This window comes from Nomascus leucogenys, chromosome 2 (assembly GCF_006542625.1).
Source record: "Nomascus leucogenys isolate Asia chromosome 2, Asia_NLE_v1, whole genome shotgun sequence".
Lineage (NCBI taxonomy): Eukaryota > Metazoa > Chordata > Mammalia > Primates > Hylobatidae > Nomascus > Nomascus leucogenys.
Window position 1 is genome coordinate 97,329,107 of NC_044382.1, and position 18,036 is coordinate 97,347,142.

The 18,036-nt window shown below is 37.7% G+C and overlaps 1 protein-coding gene and 1 long non-coding RNA gene across 17 annotated transcripts in view; one reads left to right on the plus strand and one right to left on the minus strand.

The window, feature by feature from the left end:
- The first annotated feature begins 472 nt into the window (after window positions 1-472).
- Window positions 473-17,927, plus strand: LOC115836317. Its single transcript, XR_004031272.1, has 3 exons — window positions 473-610; window positions 7,759-7,833; window positions 17,720-17,927. It is a non-coding gene; the product is annotated as an uncharacterized LOC115836317 (long non-coding RNA).
- The window catches only part of MEF2C (myocyte enhancer factor 2C), a 170,004-nt gene continuing 165,303 nt past the window's right edge, over window positions 13,336-18,036 (minus strand). For 10 of the 16 annotated variants that reach the window (XM_030816638.1, XM_030816631.1, XM_030816646.1 and 7 more), the window contains one exon: window positions 13,336-18,021. In XM_030816638.1, coding sequence (XP_030672498.1) covers window positions 17,700-18,021 — 322 coding nt within the window. In that variant the 3' untranslated portion in view covers window positions 13,336-17,699. The remainder of the gene's footprint in view (window positions 18,022-18,036) is intronic. The other 6 variants (XM_030816675.1, XM_030816681.1, XM_030816669.1 and 3 more) reach the window with 1 other exon arrangement.

Consider the following 18,036-nt stretch of genomic DNA (forward strand, 5'->3'; position numbering starts at 1 on the left):
ACGGCTGTAATCCCAGCACTTTGCGAGGTTGAGGTGGAAGGATTGCTTGAGCCCAGGAGTTTGAGACCAGTCTGGGCAACATGAGGAGACCCCAGTCTCTACCAAAAACAAACAACAAAAAATTGACCAGGTATGGTGGCACATGTCTGTAGTCCCAGCTACTCGGGGGCTGAAGTGGGAAGATCACCTGACCCCAGGAGTTCGGAGTTATAGTGAGCTATGATCATGCCACTGCACTCCAGCCTGGGCAACAGACTGAGACCCCGTCTCAAAATAAAATATAAAATAAAATAAAATATAAAATGAAATAAAATACAAATTATGATAGAAATTATTGGCTTTGAGAATTAATGAAAATATTATGTTAGTTGCTAATCTTAGATTGAACTTAAGTCCTTATGTTTTCCATAGTAATCAAGGAGTTTATTTAAAACCAGAAAATATTATTGTAGTTTAAAAATTACTTTTTGGCCAGGTGCAGAGGCTCACACCCGTAATCCCAGCACTTTGGGAGGCCGAAGCAGGTGGCTCGCTTGAGGTCAGGAGTCCAAGACCAGCCTGGGCAACATGGCGAAACCCTGTTTCTGCTAAAACTACAAAAATTAGCCGGGTATGATGGCATGAGTGCCTATAATCTCAGCTACTCGAGAGACTAAGGTAAGAGAATCGCTTGAGCTTGGGAGGTAGAAGTTGTAGTGAGTAGAGATTGCACCACTGCACTCCAGTCTGGGTGGTAGAGCGAGATACCATCTCAAAAAAAAAAAATTATTTTTGAGTGTAAAATAATTCAAATGTGCAGAAAAATGCTAACAAAATAACAGAATATCAAAAATTTATTAACCACCATTCACATTTGAAAGATCTTAATTTTCATGTAGCCTTTTTAAAGAAAATAAATAAGTAAAAATTATCCTTCCACCTTCTAATTCTGTCTACTCTCCTTTTCTTTCTTTCCAGAGGTAGCCACTCTCTAAAAGTTAATATAAATTTCTCCTGTGCATTTTGGAAATCTTTTACTACATATTTACGTATCTAGACATTTGCTTTTTCTCCAAAACTTATGTTTTTAAGATTTTTCCATGTTGATGCATGCAAAATAACTGTCCATCAGTAGAGGAAATGAAAAATGATGGTTCATTCTTATATTAAATGTTATTAGGAATTACCGTAGATAAAATAGATCTAAATGTATTAACATGTTAAGCTATTTTTAAAATCAATTTAAAGGTCCCAACAGTCATGGAATACTTTATTCATATAATTCATTCACTAATTCATGAAATATTGTTGGGAGTTGCTTCTGTGCCAGGTACCATTCTAGCAGCTTAGGGTGCCACAGTGAACGAAAGAGATGAAGCCCCATTTTGGCTAGTTTGCCACCTGGAGCATGTACCAGTTATGCCAGCCTCTGGTTTGCCGCTAAAGGAAAGAAATAAGTATCATGCCCAGAAATGGTCAGGGTGGCATCCTAAAGTTTCCAAATCGGTATTGATAACCTCCCATCCTTTTCTGACCATTACCCAAGAGTCAAGCAAAGGAGATGAAACCTTTCTGTGGATGGCTACATTCAAGAACTAGACTGCCTTACTTAGGTGTGTGGCCCAGGAGAATGTGAAGGAGAAGGAGTCAGAAATCCTTTTGTGTTAATTTTGAAAATGCTGTTCCAAGGCTCTACAATATCAAATGTCTGTAAATGGCTAGGTGCATGGAATACCCATCAAATACCTTGACCTTTGGCTCGTTATTGGGTGGCCTTTGAGACAGCAGGCATACATTCTGGCTATAAATTATCTAGAAAGCTGAAAACATGAAAGGGTTTAATTCAAAGACCATAAAGGTATGACTAAAGTCAGATGATTAGTCTAGAACTGCAACACTATAACCTGAAAAAGTGTCAACAGTGGTGAGGCATCAGTGGTAGTCCAAGGGTGAATCAAAGGTCCAATATAATCAATTTTTCAGGTAAAGGCAGGGACAATGTCTATTGAAGTATAGTGAGTTCTTCATCGAAAGACCAATTTTTGGCAAAAGTCATAAGTCTGGCATGCAGTGGTGGCATCTGCACCAGAAACATTGTTTTTTAATATGTGCCCATTCCATGATGATGGTTGTGTTGCTATGTGTGACGCTATAATAGATCCAGGTGACAATGGTGGCTGTCTGGAAAGTTCAGGCTTAGCAGCTTGATTCCAGTCATTCTCATTCAAAAATGAATCTTTACAAAGGTATGTACTGAGTGACCCAGATTATTCGATCGGCAACCACAATTTGTTTTTGCAACCACAGTTTGTTGCCCTTAAACAGGGCTGTCTTTATTCTGCCAGATCAGATGTCTAAGCCATTGACTACAGACAAAGAATCAGTAAAAATACAACATGTGTGGCCCTCAGAAGTATTGTGTAAGGCAAGGATAATGGCTTTCAATTCAACTCATTGTGGTGACAAGTCCTTACCACAGTCTTCCAGTCTGCCATTGAAGTTTGATGATTAGTGCCTCCTAGCAGATACTATCAGCTTTTAATTTAGTTAAATCATCAGTGAGCTAGGCCCAAATATTTAGGAAAACCTCCGTGAATAGAATTCCATTGAACTATTGGTTTTGCTACACGTGGTGGAGTCAGGGATAAGGAGGTCCCCACAGGGGTAGCTGTCACTTTTTCATGTAAATCCAAAATGCTGCCAGGCCCAGGCTGCCTGTACTCTTGATATACCATTTCCATTTGACTCATAATGCCTGTTGGGCATTCCTAGCTTGTTAATCATCAAGCTGGAGTTGACCTGAACTAAAATGGGAATGGCAGGGCAGAGAGTCACAATGCTTGCACGGCTTTCAACAAGACCTTAGTAGCAGCTTAATAGCTTCCTTTTTCACCTATGTTAGGCAGTGATGGCGTCTTGTGAGGTCCTGAAAATGACCTCTCTGAGAATCTGGCAGCTTTTAAGTCTTTAACTGAAGCTGTGATTTCTTTTCTCCCTCTGGGTTTTTAATTGTTCTTGATGACTCTAAAGGGAGGGTGCATGTAGTGATTCCTGTATGGGCCCTGTCTATCACTGATGGAACAGGGAAGTATAGGCACATACCACCTTAATTTCATTACACGTTCAAATGTGGAAGTCACAGTAGTACATTGTGGTAGCATAAATGCCCCACCCATAAGGTCACTTTAGTTTATTTGTCTACTGTGAACTTTACCTAGATTCCATCAGTTGAATTCAGGTGCATTTTTCCCTACAGGGATACAGGTCAAGGAGTCTTAACACATGCTCATCAAGGGGTACAGTAGCAGTACCCAGATCATGCTATTCCCCAGCTGTGAGTTTGGGAGGTGCAGGGGTGCTGGTGAGGCTAGTCCATTGGTGGAGATAGTAGGAAGAAACATAATTTTTAGCCTTTTCATTTCCCTTGACCCTTGACTCTAAGATGGATATCTTAGCCCCGGTGCTGTTTCCTCCTCTGTGCACCTTTGGCATCTGGAGACTGCCTAGGTCCAGGGGTCCCTTTCTTTTTGTCCTTGTCTATGTCATTACATTTTGTCTTGTGAGCTTTCAGCCACTCAACATCCAGTGCCTCTTTCTTGTTGCTAGGCAAGTTTGACTATAGCAGAGACCAGGTAGACAGGCGTGGCTAGCCCTGTGCAATTTGGCAAAGCTTTGCATTCACTTTTGCTTTTGAGAGGCTGCCTGCTTATGGTGCAACCAAACTTCTAATGTTTGCAGTTTATCCGAAGGTCTATATTGATGAGCAAAACCCCTATTTCTGACATCACTTATTTCAGCTTTAGAAATTGCTTGACTCCGTAGCCACAGCCACACTATCTTTTAGCTGGAGTTTTCTGTTCCTTCGTAATGTTAATATCCCTTCCTCTGCCCATTTGTAGGAGAGTGAGCAACAGCTAAGACACCATTTCTGTAGCTTGCTTCAATTTTAGCTCTCATTGTTTATTCTTCATTAACACGTAAAACAGTGGGGAACTCTTACCCACTGCCACCCATACTCCATCTACCACTTGGGCAAGAACATTAGCTACTGGATTCCAGGGGGTCTTTTCATATCTTCGAATGAAAACTGTGGGAACCTTGTCCTTCCTTTTTTAAAAAGAAACATGTTTCTGCCACCAACCCATCCCCCTGCCAAAAGTTAGAAACTATTGAGTAAGCCTGTTACTGTTTGATAGAGGCTGGCAGAAGACATGAGACTCCTGAGTCAGGCAAAAGTATGTATTTCTCATGGCACAGCAAACAGCATGAGCATCAACATATTTGCACTGATTCCCTCTGTCCACAGTTCTGTGTGATACGGTGGTGTGATATAGCTCGGATGGTTGCTATGCGCACAGTGGGTTTGTATAGCTGAGGAGCACTAAGTTTGGGGAATTCACGACTTTTATAACAAGCAGTAAAAAAGCCCACTCTTTGTCTCAGAGGAAGATTTTACCTTATCTTTCAAGGCTGCTCACTGCAAATACAACCTTGAGAAATGACCTGGTTAAAGAGTAGTCCAGTCTTGAGGCTGGGCGCAGTGGCTCACGCCTGTAATCCCAGCACTTTTGGAGGCTAAGGTAGCAGATCACTTAGGGTCAGGAGTTCCAGACCAGCCTGGCCAACACGGTGGAAACCTGTCTTATGCCTGTAGTCCTAGCTACTCAGGAGGCTGATGCAGGATAATTGTTTGAACCCCAAAGGCGGAGGTTGCAGTGAGGCAAAATCGCACCACTGCACTCCAGCCTGGGCGACAAAACGAGAAGACTAGGCTGGTCCTGCATTTGCATTCCTGGCAAACCCAACAAGATGTGTATCAATGGGAGAGACCCATAGAGGACTGTCTCCCAACAATAATACTTCTTCATAATAGTTTCATTTTCTAATCTTTTTGAACATATTTTAAATTATTTTTAAAAATTGCATTTAGAAATTTTTTAATATTTAGTTCATTACTCCTAGTGGTTGGTTCCAGGTAAGGAGAGTAATCATTTACTATCCCCAGTTACTCCCTAGAACCTTTCAGCTCCGTTGGAGGTATATTTATTTTTCACTAAGATGCTGTGAATGTGTAGTGCTATATAGTGTGCTAAAATAGGTAAATACTGAGTGATACACACGTGTGTGTGTATGTATATGTATATGCACATACACATAACTATATAAAAATCTATGTATAATGTGTATAACAGTTATATATATATGTGTGTGCATACATAGTTTTAAAAACCTTTATAACATCCCTAAATATAGATATTATTTCCATTTACAGATGAAGAAACTGACCAAGGGTGGTTAAAATTTTTTTTTTCATAACTTGTAGCTGGCCAAGGGGGCATTAAACACAGGTATCAAAGTTTATAATCTTTTGACCATACCATGACATGATAAAGATTAAAATATTTCTTAATATATAATAAGTTATATATTACTAAGGACTTAGGACATTGCTTATTACAGAATTAAAATAGCACAAGACCACAATTGAAGATCATTTTAATCTATATGATGGTTTATAATAAAACAAATGCTGGTGTTTGGGTATCTCTATAGGACACTTGCTTGCTCACCTTTTCTACATAAGTGCACCTTTACGTCCTCCTCTTCAGCATGAAGAAATATTGGGAGTAATACAATGGTCGCTCTTTGATGTTATCCAGGAGAAACAGAGCAGTCATCCTTATAATGTGACCTTATAAATTTGACCCAAATATGTACTTTCTAATATTCTTTCTGCTGGTCCTCAAACACTGATGTTTGCTTGTGTTGGGTGTGCACAGCCTTGTGGTGGTGACAGACAAAGGAGAGCAAAAGCCAACATGGGTAATCTTTTGCTATGATAGGTTCATTTTCCGAGACAAATATCCATGTAGATAAAATCAAGGCTTCTTTTCTTCTGTTGATTGTATCAATCTAATTCATGTTCATGAAGTATATATACATTATGTGTGTGTGTTATATATATATTATGCGTGTGTGCATATAAATGCTGAATGTCAATTAGAATTATATACACATATTTGATCAAATGCATTAACAACAAAGAGTTTCTAATCCTTTATGAAGAATCTTTTGTTTTAATGTTTGACATCTTTTTCTTAATAATTAAGAGAATATTGCAATGTCTACTGCCCTCCTCCCATTTAAGCATTTTTTTCTATTGATCATATGTACTTTTCTCTGAAATTCATACACTCATGAAATTCCACTGCTAGCTTCAGAGGACTTAAGCAGATAGGCCTTGCACTTAATTTCACTAAGTGCACCTCAAAATGCACCCAGGCCTTTTATTTTTCTTTGTGTTGTCCTTTATCTAACCCTCAAAGATGAATGGCTGAATGATCAATTTTATAGGAAGGTGCTTTAATATTACCAGTTGCATTGACTGTCACTCTTGGTGCTATATATATTGAAGCTTCAAATAGTTTCCCTGGGGTGAAAATTAATGAAGCCTCATTTTGGACAGTCTAGAGACAAAATACTAGAATTTTAGCTTTCTTATTCTTTTTTATCTTCTGAGGTTTAACATTATGTTGAGCAAGAGTTAGTACAAATATGGTATAAGACGCCGGATTGCAAAATAATCAAGCCATTTAGTATTCTGCAATAAATGATATCTTCATCCTTGAGGTAATCAATTTATGTGATGTGTATTGTTACATTACATGATCGGTCTTGATGTAATTATATTAGATTACTGCTACTACTTTAGCATTTGTGTGAACTTGATCAGGATTGAACTGAAATTTACCTCCCTTTATCTATGGTAATATAACAGTACAACAAATATAGTGGAGTATGTTCAAAGTATTTAAGAGAACTAATATTCTTTGAGTAGTTTATCTTGATTTGAATCAGGGCTCAGTGGAAGCATAATGATTATCTGTATTGAAGTAGGCCCTCATATACTTCAACAGGAGATACCTTAGAGTGGTAGCCCCTACTACTATTTCTTTTCCTTTTTCTTTCTTTCTTTCTTTTCTTTTTTTTTTTTTTTTTTTTGAGACAGAGTCTTGCTCTATTGGCAGGCTGGAGTACAGTGGCATGATCTCGGCTCACTGCAACCTCCGCCTCCCGGATTCAAGCAATTCTCCTGCCTCAGGCTCCCAAGTAGCTGGGACTACAGGTGCACGTCACCATGCCCGGCTAATTTTTGTATTTTTAGTAGAGATAGGGTTTCACCATGTTGGCCAGGATGGTCTTGATCTCTTGACCTCATGATCTGCCCACCTCGGCCTCCGAAAGTGCTGGGATTACAGGCGTGAGCCACCGTGCTTGGTCTCCCTACTACTATTTCTTACATAATATTCTGAATTTGAGATTTGTCTTCATATAAGCATTTTAAAATTCAGGTGAAATTCACACAGAGTGAAATACACAGATCTTAAATGTACACTAAGTGAATTTTAACAAATGATCCCAGTCAAGGTATATAACTTTTCTGTCACTGAAGTAAGTCCCTTGGTGCCCCCTTCTAGTCAGTTCCCACCGCCACCAACAGGCAACTACTGTTCTCATTTCTATCAGCATAGATTAGTTTAGTCTGTTCTTGAACTGTATATAAATGCAATTATACAGTTTGTTCTCTTTTGTGTCCAGATTCTCTCATGCAGCATAATCTTCACATAAATTTTAATGAGTGATTTTTAATAATTGTTATCACAATTAGCACCGAAATTAGTTACATTCTGGTTTATCTAATAACTAGTCATACATAATTTTTTAAATACAGAAGTTTAATGTATCATGTCTCCTATTTCTTGATTTTATATTTCGTAGGAACTTTCTCTTCTATTCTCAGAGTCTACAGAATGCATTATTAAAAAGGCAGGAAGAAAACTGGGCTTTATCAAGGTAGGTGAGGAAGGGCTGTTGTGTATGTCTTTATATTGTCAGTACCTTTAAAGTGGACTCTGGAGAGGACACATTGGTTAGAAGCCAAAAATCACCCTAAAACTTAAAGTATAATAATAATAAAATAAAAAAAGTCATTTTTCTGAGTTCTTTTGTAGTCATTAAACTCAAAGGACAAATATCATTACTGGTTGGGGGATTCAGGAGAGAGATGGAAGAAACTATTATTCTCTCTCTCTCTCTCTTATAGATACAGGGTCTTGCTGTGTCCCCCAGGCTGGAGTGCAATAGTGCAATCATAGCTCACTATAACATTTAACTCCTAGGCTCCAGTGACCCTTTTGCCTCAGCCTCCAGAATAGCTATGACTATAGGTGTGCACCACCATGACAGGCTAATTTTTAATTTTTTTTTGTAGAGACAGGGGTCTCACTATGTTGTTCAGGCTGGTTTTAAACTCCTGGGCTCAAGTGATCTGCTCACCTCAGCCTCCCAAACCATTGGGATTACAGGGTGTAAGCTATCGCTCCTGGCCAGAAAGTATTATTCTTTATTTTTGAAAAAAAAATTTACTTCACTTGACAAATAACAATTGTACATATTCATGAGGGAAAGCATTATTCTTTTATTGCCAGTAGAACTCTGAAGTAAGGAAAATGTTTTTTGATTTGCTCAAATAATTTTTTTCACATGCAAAGCACATAAACCAGGATAGTAAATGGGAAGAATGAAAAGATGGAAACAGTGAAAAATATTATTTTCAGCCTCCCAAATCTTACTTGGAAATTTAGCTGATGAATTTGAAAGTACCAAAAAGTAACATAGTCTCCATGCAATTTCAGCTGATTGTTACGGACACAGGAGTTGGTAAGGATGACATGCTTTCTGTGTTCTAATACTATAGCTGGGTTGGTCATAGGGGAGCAGGTTACAATGGCAATGAGCAAGGAAGCAACAGACATTCAGCCAAGATCTCTAGATTTATAGTCTTAATATTAGATGGCTGATAGGATAAACTGCTTATTAACCAGGCAGAGTAAATTAAACCTTATAGGATGAATTCTAAATTCATATTTGTGATTTAATTATAGAAAACTGCTTGCTTGAGGAAGGCTCTTTGGCCAGTTAGTGTAGTCAATAGAGAAGCAAACTGCTAACCTTAAGGTTGTGGTCGTATCATCCACAACTGACAGCTGAGGCCGTCTGTGCCTGGAGAATCCTAGAGGCGAGCCTATCAGTCCTGAGGTTTGCTCTACACACTGGCGTTTTCTTTCCAAAGGCTGCTTCATTAGAGGAGAGTTCCCTGCAAATCTATTCAGTGTGTGGCATTTGCTTTTTTGGGGAAGGCTTTTTTTCAAACTAAAATCTTAAAAAAATAAGTAGCATATCATATAGTTCAAAAATAAAAAGAGTATTTAAAAGTATGTGCTAAATCTTTCCTTTCATTCACCTCTTTCCCCAACCCCTTGCCATGTTGGTAACTACTTTCTTCATTTCTGTTTTTTTTTTTAAGTTTTTTTTTTTGAATTTTTTTAGATGGAGTCTTGCTCTGTCACCCAGGCTGGAGTGCAGTGGCACAATCTTGGCTCACTGCAACCTCTGCCTCCTGGGTTCAAGCAATTCTCCTGCCTCAGCCTCCCGAGTAGCTCAGATTATAGGCGTGCCAGCACACCAGCTAATTTTTTTTTATTTTTTTATTTTTAGCAGAGACGGGGTTTCACCATGTTGGCCAGGCTGGTCTCAAACTCCCGACCTCAGGTGATCCACTTGCCTTGGCCTCCCAAAGTGCTGGGATTACAGGCGTGAGCCACAGAGCTCGGCTGTATTTTCGTTTCTTTGTGTGTTCTTCTAGGGTTTCTTTACGCAAATTTAAGAAAACTTATTGTTTTGGTCTCCTCCTTTTCTTACCTGAAAGGTAGCTTACTCTATACACTGCTCTATTATTGTTTTTTACCTAATGATACGTTCTGGAGTTTTCCATATCAGTACATAGAGGCTTTAGTTTGTTTTGTGTTTTTCAAAAAATGGTTAGATAGGATTCAATTGGGAGGATGTACCACAATTTACTTAAGCACTCCTGTAGGGCTAGGTACCTTCCCTATACTTTAAACATGAATATTACACATATAAGCTTTTGCATACACATAGGTTTGCATTTCCAAACAGGGCTCTCTCATTTGTAAAAATAAACGAGTATATCGTATAGAATATTTCTGGAATAAATGTTTGAAGAAAGTAATTGTTTCTGTAACTATCACTTCTAGAAAAGCCTGTGTTTTGATATATTTAGCACTAGTAGTGTGAAGCTTTGGGATGAATACCTGCACAGCTCGGCTTTCTCTGTAAGTGGAGTATGTGCTTTGAGCATTAGCAAAGTAGGATCCTACCAAATTATCTTTTGGGAACGTGATATTCCTGAAGAAATAAAACAGCATACTGTGGTCATCATAGGAAAAATCAGAACTTTGTTGACTTCTTTTACCATCATTTTACACAGTAGCATTGTGTTTACTTGGAGTAACTTGTGGGAGAGTAGGGCTCCCAATCTTTTTAGTGATTAGCACCTATCAAGTCTTAATGGAGCCTCAGCAACCCTCTGAGTTAGTGATAAACTCTGTGACTTGGAGAAAATCAGTGCTTAGAGGGAATAAGTAAGTTGACAAATGTTACTTAGCTTGTAAGGGGCATAGTTGGTTTAATTATTAACCAAGACCTCTCAAAAAAACTGCACCCTTGTCACAGTGTAATCAGGTAGGTTGAATATCAGGTAGGTCAAGTTCATTGTAGTGAAGGAACTGTTAGTGTCTTGCCCCCACTCACACGCCAACTTCAATGTCTGTTTCCTCAGGTTACCCCTACCATTGCAACCTCCCAGGCATTGGCTCTCCCTTGGTGGAGCATGTCAAGGAAACTAACAAGGCCCCTACATTTCTGGCCCTGGAGTGTTTGAGCAAAGTCCTCTCCTAACTACTTTCTATTCCATGCAGAATTGTCCCACTAGTAGTTCATGTTTCCTCCCATTTCAGTCTGGCCCTTGTACTGAGTTGCCAGATTCAAAGGGTGAGCATCCTTTCTAGAAGGTGGCTACTAAAAATGGGTATATGAGGGCTGGAAGTTCTTCCTCCAGTCTGAAGCGATCCAGACTGGGTAAGAGATGGAGCTGATGATTTGGCAGCCAAGGTTATCGGTAATATCAGAAACTACTTTAAGGCCAGAAACAATGACCGTTTTCCCATGTTTTCCTAATTCTAACTCTTAACAAAAGTTCCCAGGAAGGAGGTCGTGCTTGGGACAGGAGAGGTTAAAGGGCAGCCTCATTTTTGGTGATGGAGATATTCGCACTCAGGCAATTCGGACAGTTGGAATCCAAGGGATATGCACAGTAGGGAAGTGAACTTGGCTTTACTCCTTCATCACTGGATCTTGTTTAGAAGTCAGTCTGCAAGGATAACACATAGGAAAGATGCCATAGAAATATGCAAACAAAATGGAAAAAGGGTTTTCTCAAATCACAAGATGAAAATTCAGATGCTCTGTTCTGAATAGGGTTCCCTTGCCAAATTCAGTATCTCTATTTAATCCAGACTTTCAAACATAATTGAAAGAAAAAAAAAAAAAAACACCCACACATCCAAATCAGGCCAGCATTAACTGATATCCTGAGTTTAAGTCCTTATTTACAACATTCTCATATTCTAACTCAACATACTGAAAACTGAAGTGACTACCTTCTTCACAAAGCAGTGACCTCTCAATTTCCAATTTGGACGTTACTAGGATCCTAATCATTTAAGCCTAAAACTGTAAACTTTAACAATTCCTTATCTATCACCACTCCTACTATTAATCTAACCATTTACTGAATTCTGACAATTTTCTCTCTCCTAAATATTTCAATTACTTGCTTAAACCTAATTCTTTTAAATTTGCGATTATATAATCAGAGGCAAACTAACTCTTCCAGTCTTGTCTCTCACTGCTCCCCTACACATGGCTACACTTTACGTAAACAGAAAGGCCCACAATTCCTGCCAGTTTGTCTCTTGCTTTCCCATCTCTGTACCTTTGTATCTATTATTTCTTCCTTGTGAAATGCCCACATCCAGGGATGGTGTCATAATTCCAGGGCCCAGTGCAGAATGAAAATGTGGAAGTCCTTGTTGAAAAAGTGAAATAAAAGGTTCTCTCTGTGTTCACTTTTTCCTGTGTATCTCCTCTGTTCAGGCACATGCTCTATTGTCCTATAGGACTTTACGCACAACATTCAAACTCAAACATTGTGTTTCGTTTAGTGTTCTGCTATCATTATCCTGATAATAAAATTATCCTTAATAATTTTTATTTAATTTAATTTAATAAAATTTTATTTAATAAAAATTATTAAGGATAATTTTATTATCAGGATATTATCAGGATAATGATAGCAGAACACTAAATGAAACACAAGGTAGGGCCATGTGTGACTGCAGGGGTCACAGGCCCACAAACAGCCTTGAACTCATCCCCTTCTGGGCCCTTCCCAATCCTGCCCACCTTTAAAATCAAGTGAAAGGCTTCTGCTGGGTGGATGAAGAAGTGTCCATGCTCTGAGCCTCTGGTGTGCTCTGTCCCAGGATGGCCAAAGTGGCTCCCTCGTAGTACTTTGTAGACTTCCCTGAGAATGCCTTTTATCTCCTATTAGTTTGTAAGTTTCCTAAGAGAAAGGGCTACATCTTCATTCATCCTGGAATCACCACATGAGTTACATATAATAATTGCTTAATACATGTTTGCTGAAAATGAATACAAGAGAACAAAGCAGAAAGCACTGCTATTTTGAAGCCATATGCAACATTTCCTCGAACTGCATTCTTTTCAGAGCAGATATCACTACTAACGCAAAAGTTCAGGTTCTCCAGCTGGCTAACTGGTGGTGTCTTGTTTTCCTTTTCAGTTTTTAAATTAATCTTTGTATAGACCTTTTTAAGGACATTCCCCTTTGGACATTATTATTGAATGTTAATAATGGATATATTTGATAGTCTCTAAAATGTATGAATTCACTAATTTATTCAGATTTATAAGCCTATGTTTTCAACCTTTAGAAATTATTTTGATGAAGAAAAAAGGAACTGCTTTTAGAAACACTTTCTACAGATTTTAGTTAAAAAATAACTTATTTTATGGTACTGCTTTTCACAGTGACTTTTGAAAAGTTCTGTACATTTAAACAGGTTATCAAAGATCTTCATGGAACTTCTTTGATAAAGAAGTTGAACCATTCAATAAGAACCTTAAACTTCCAACACTGGCTGAATTCTGTAATACCCTAAGAACTGTTATCCAATTTTCACCCCTCCCACACAAACACACTTATCCATCTTTTCATATAATATTTTGAGTTGAAAACTGAGATAGCTCATTTGTGCTTGTGGCATAAGCTGCTTTTTAAAAAACACAATAAAATTGAATAAATTTAAACAGCAAAACATTAATTTAAAAAAATGCACCACGGACACTGCATCACTAAGAAAGCCAGTAACTTTACTGAATTGTCTGCAAAATACAAATTATACCTTATTTCCAGCAGGAGAAACTTTTGAAAATTTCCCACTTTTATTCACTACAGACAGCTGAATTAAGTCCCTTGAGATACACAGATGTGGTTTAACTTAGTTATAACATCTTGTCATCTAGTGGCGACAAAGTCCAGCTTATGCCGCTGTGAGCCTCTATTTGAATATTTGTTGCAAATGCTTGTATGCCCTCATTTACAAGCGATTTTAATTACTCTCATTTAATGGAAACAAGTCCCCAGGAAAAGAAAAAGAAGAAAAATGATACAGCAAACCATCTGAAGCAATCCAAGTCCTATGCCTACAGTGACCCAGGTCTACTTTGCTCGAAGAGAACACTGGTACTGCATTCAAACCACAACAGAATCCGTCACTTAACTGACCTCTCTGAATTAAACTGAGGTATGAATCAATTTGAGGTATGAACAGGGAAGGCAAAATGCAATACCAGATTATGAAAATAACCAAAATGGAAAAATTTGATGTAGAAGATATGTGGCTTGGATTGCTCCACATCTTTGGTTAAAACATATTAAGAAAAGCCTTTAATTACATCTGTAGTCTGAAGCATTCTAACAGACACCAGTATTCCAGCAATCTTCAAAAGATCTGTAGTGGCAGGAAATTAACGCCATAAAAGTGACGACATCACGGCAGATGGCACAAACGAGAACAGATGAAGTATGCCATGCTTAGGCAACAGCCTTTATTGAGGGTTCAAGTGGCTTCTTCTTTAAAAAAAATGTTTTTTAAAGAAAGAACTACAAAGCATTTACTCTCTGGAGAAACAAACAACAAAATAAAGAGGGCAAAAAATGCTATCTCTAAGTTAAAAGATGGGTATGTAAGAAAAACAAATACATAAAAGTGTGTGAGGGCAGGCATTCTTTTAAAAAGTGTCTTGGAATTTTGTTTTTTCATTCTCACTTTAGTTAACTTTTAAATGATCTGGGGATGACAGGTATTTTTATATTCATCATTACAAAATGCTAAATTCCACCTTTGGGAAAAAAAAAGCCATTTTACTAAAAAACACAATTTTTAAAAAGGTTGAAATAAACAGCCTCCACGCAGCAATGCATACAATATACAGGTTGTGCAGCTTGCGTATATTGCATCACTGTTACCAGTATTCAAGCTTCATATTACCCAAAATCTTTTAAAATAGGATTAGATATAACAATACTCGCAGTTGTGTAAAATGCCACTTATGGTTCTTTTACTTGCAATGAAGAATGTTGCCTAAAATGTTACTCTAGGACGGGTTATGTAAAATAATACTCCCTCAGGGCTCTGCCCTAAAGTCTGGAATACAAAGGATTTACTGTGATTAAAAACCATACTAGCTTTGCAAATACAATAAATGGTAAATTACAGATAAGGTATAAGGGTAAAGATAGACCAAGATTGTTTACAGAAAGTGACTCATCACAATCAAAATTGTGCTTCTTCTCATTAAATCATCTTTAAAAAATTCTCAGATTATCCCTTCGCTATCTTGCCACCACTTTATAAGAATTCAGTAGTGGGAACAAGAGATGACTGGCATCCATTTTCGAATGATTTTGTTCTCTTCGTGTTCTTATAAAACTATTGTCAGAACTGCTATAAATAGCCAAGGCTTCTGCTGGTACTTTAGCTTACTTTATCTTCAGCATTAAAAATTCACTTTTTCTTTGTTGCTGAGGCAAATTGCAGGTTAAAAAACTAATATGGCTATTTCTTCATATTTTTATATAATGACCCTTTCCCACCCACTGGTATCTACTGATATTGATATACTATAAAGTATTTTGAAATGACGAAGAACATTTGTGACATGTTTGCATATTTTATACACATCAAGTTAGAAGGATGGGTTGTAAGGATGGGATCAAGTCTATGGTGAGGAGAATGATTTTCTTATTTTTTTTCCCCTGTGCGTGTGTGTGTATGAGTGTGTATATTTTCAGGGATGTTTTTGTTTTTCCTCTGCATAAATGTTATTCTTTCATGTTCCATGGATACCTTGAGTAGTGGGATATATATGAAATGGTTGATAGATTTTTTTTTTTTTAGTATATAAAACATTAGTACAAGGCAGGCTAGCATCCTTTATGGATACAACCAAAGGTGCATTGTGGTCTAATTGTGGATTTCAGATCAAGTTAAGAAAAATATAGCCTAGTTAATAAGGTCTCTTGGCTTCTGCCACCCAGCGGCAGCCTTTTACAATGAGAAACACATAGCAACTATGCAAGTAAAAGAGAAAAAATGGATAAGAAATGTCCTACACATGATATAGCAGTGTTGATATTACTGCCTATATCTTCTTTGCTGTGTATGTCAATGCATATGATTGGAGATGAATCGACAGATCTTCACATTCCAAGAGAAGGAAAATCTTTCCTAGACTGAAATATCTTTTAAACAATATATATTGACTTTCTTATGGCACTCACTTATTAAAGGGTCTGAAAATTAATCCCTTATAGACGAATATTAGACAAGAGTCATTTTTTTTAATTAAAAAAAGGGACATAGAGAGGTTCTTTATGGGATTTCTTGAAATGGCTATTAAATCTCTTTATTGAAGAAAAAATAGATGACATACATGCTTTATGCAGAAGTGACATTTGGGGGTCCTGACACACCGGGATTGTTCAACAGTCCTATATTGCTGACAAGATTGTCAAGGGTCAGTTAAAATAATTAAAAACGGATGACAAAGCAACTATCCCTTTACCTGCTTCCTTCTTGTCTAGCACCCTGTCTTTCACATTTTTCTTCTGTGGGAATTTATAACTTATTCACCAAGTAAATTCCATATCACTTGTTTCTAGGGCCGTATTTGCAGGACATGTGCCCCAACATAGCTTCTCTATTCTGGGCATATTTCTAAAAAGCGTATCAAATTCTAGGCTGAAAACCAACCAGATGATTTAGAATATGGGCAAGTTAGGATATGCACTTACTGAATTCCAAGATGCATGGTGAAATGGTGAGATCAGAAAGGGGCCCTGCATTTGATAAAAATGCAAAAAAACAAAATAAAAACAGCATGAAAGAAACTAGTATATACAATGGATGTCAGTTGACCCAATAGATTGCTAATATATTAAAAACAATTTAGGGTGTTGCAATGTGATATGTTCTAACCCCACAGGTTATCCTTTTGACAGCTGACCTTAAACTTATAAAATGTATGCAGAGTAAAAGAAAACAGAAAGAAAATAGTTACTCAAATGTGCAACTGCACAAATATACCCCCCTCCCGCTATTAAGATAACAAAACTTCTGCTATTACCATAATATTATATATATTAGAAAGCTATACACAAGCATGTTAATTTCACAGATTTTTTTAAAAGATTCTTAATATTTTATATAATTAGAAATACACATTTCAAAAACAAAACTTCTACAAAGAGAAAACAGTTATCTTGGTTAGCAAAGCATGGAGTTCTTCATGGCTTAGGGTAGTGCTTTCTATACAAAAAGTCCTTTTTGGTTTTTTACAGGACTGTTTAAAATATTAGCGAAGCTATCAAGGGGAAAAAAACACATTTTGGCTTAAGTAAACTACAAAAAGCCACAAATGCTTTGCAAACTCTGTCTTACCTTTTATATGAAAATAAGCAAAATGTAATGTACATATTTTTATATTTTTATTTAATAAGAGATGCAGACCCAGATTTATTTATTTATTTAATTAAATACGTTAGCCCTCCAACTCCACATTTTTTTTTAATAGGTATGGTCCTCTTTTAATGGTCTTTGATCCTTTTTAATGAGTGCCATACGCCAATGATATGCCTGCAGGTTTGTGAGCATTCTTGGGATGTCAGGTGACCTGGTGTGTTCCTAACATTTACCAGTGGCCACCCATTACCGGGTCTGTCCAAGCATCTATACATTTTTCTATATGTTGCATAACTGCTGCTCTCTCTTTCAGTAAAGATCTGCCGCTTTTGGCAAATGTTTCCTTTTGTCTATTTACATGTAAATAACGTTGAACCTGCAACATGACACTATCTATTGTAACATACATTTTGCAAAGGAGCACAACAGTGAAAAGAAGTTAGCCTTAAAATCTATTTTGTACAAGTGTTCTGTTGTACAACTCAAGTGCTAAGCTTATCTCAGCATTTCTGTTTATCTTTATACTGTATCACTGAGGCAATTTAAAAGTACTTTTACAAAACAGAGTACCTGACTTTTTTTTTTCCACACACGGCACATATAATGCATATCGACCCCCCTTCCCCATTAAGGTATAGCACACACACACACTGCAAGAAAAAAAAAAAAAACTAGTAAGTAATAATCTGATCATGTTGCCCATCCTTCAGAAAGTCGCATGCGCTTGACTGAGGGACTTTCCCTTTCGTCCGGCGAAGGTCTGGTGAGTCCAATGGGGGAGTGGAATTCGTTCCGGTGATCCTCTCGGTCGCTCCCATCGTACGAACTGCTACAGCTGCTCAAGCTGTCAACAGGAGATCTCCCCGCCTCGTGGCGCGTGTGTTGTGGGTATCTCGAAGGGGTGGTGGTACGGTCTCTAGGAGGAGAAACAGGTTCTGACTTGATGTTGAGGCTTTGAGTAGAAGGCAGGGAGAGATTTGAACTCTGAGATAAATGAGTGCTAGTGCAAGCTCTGTAGGAGGAAAGG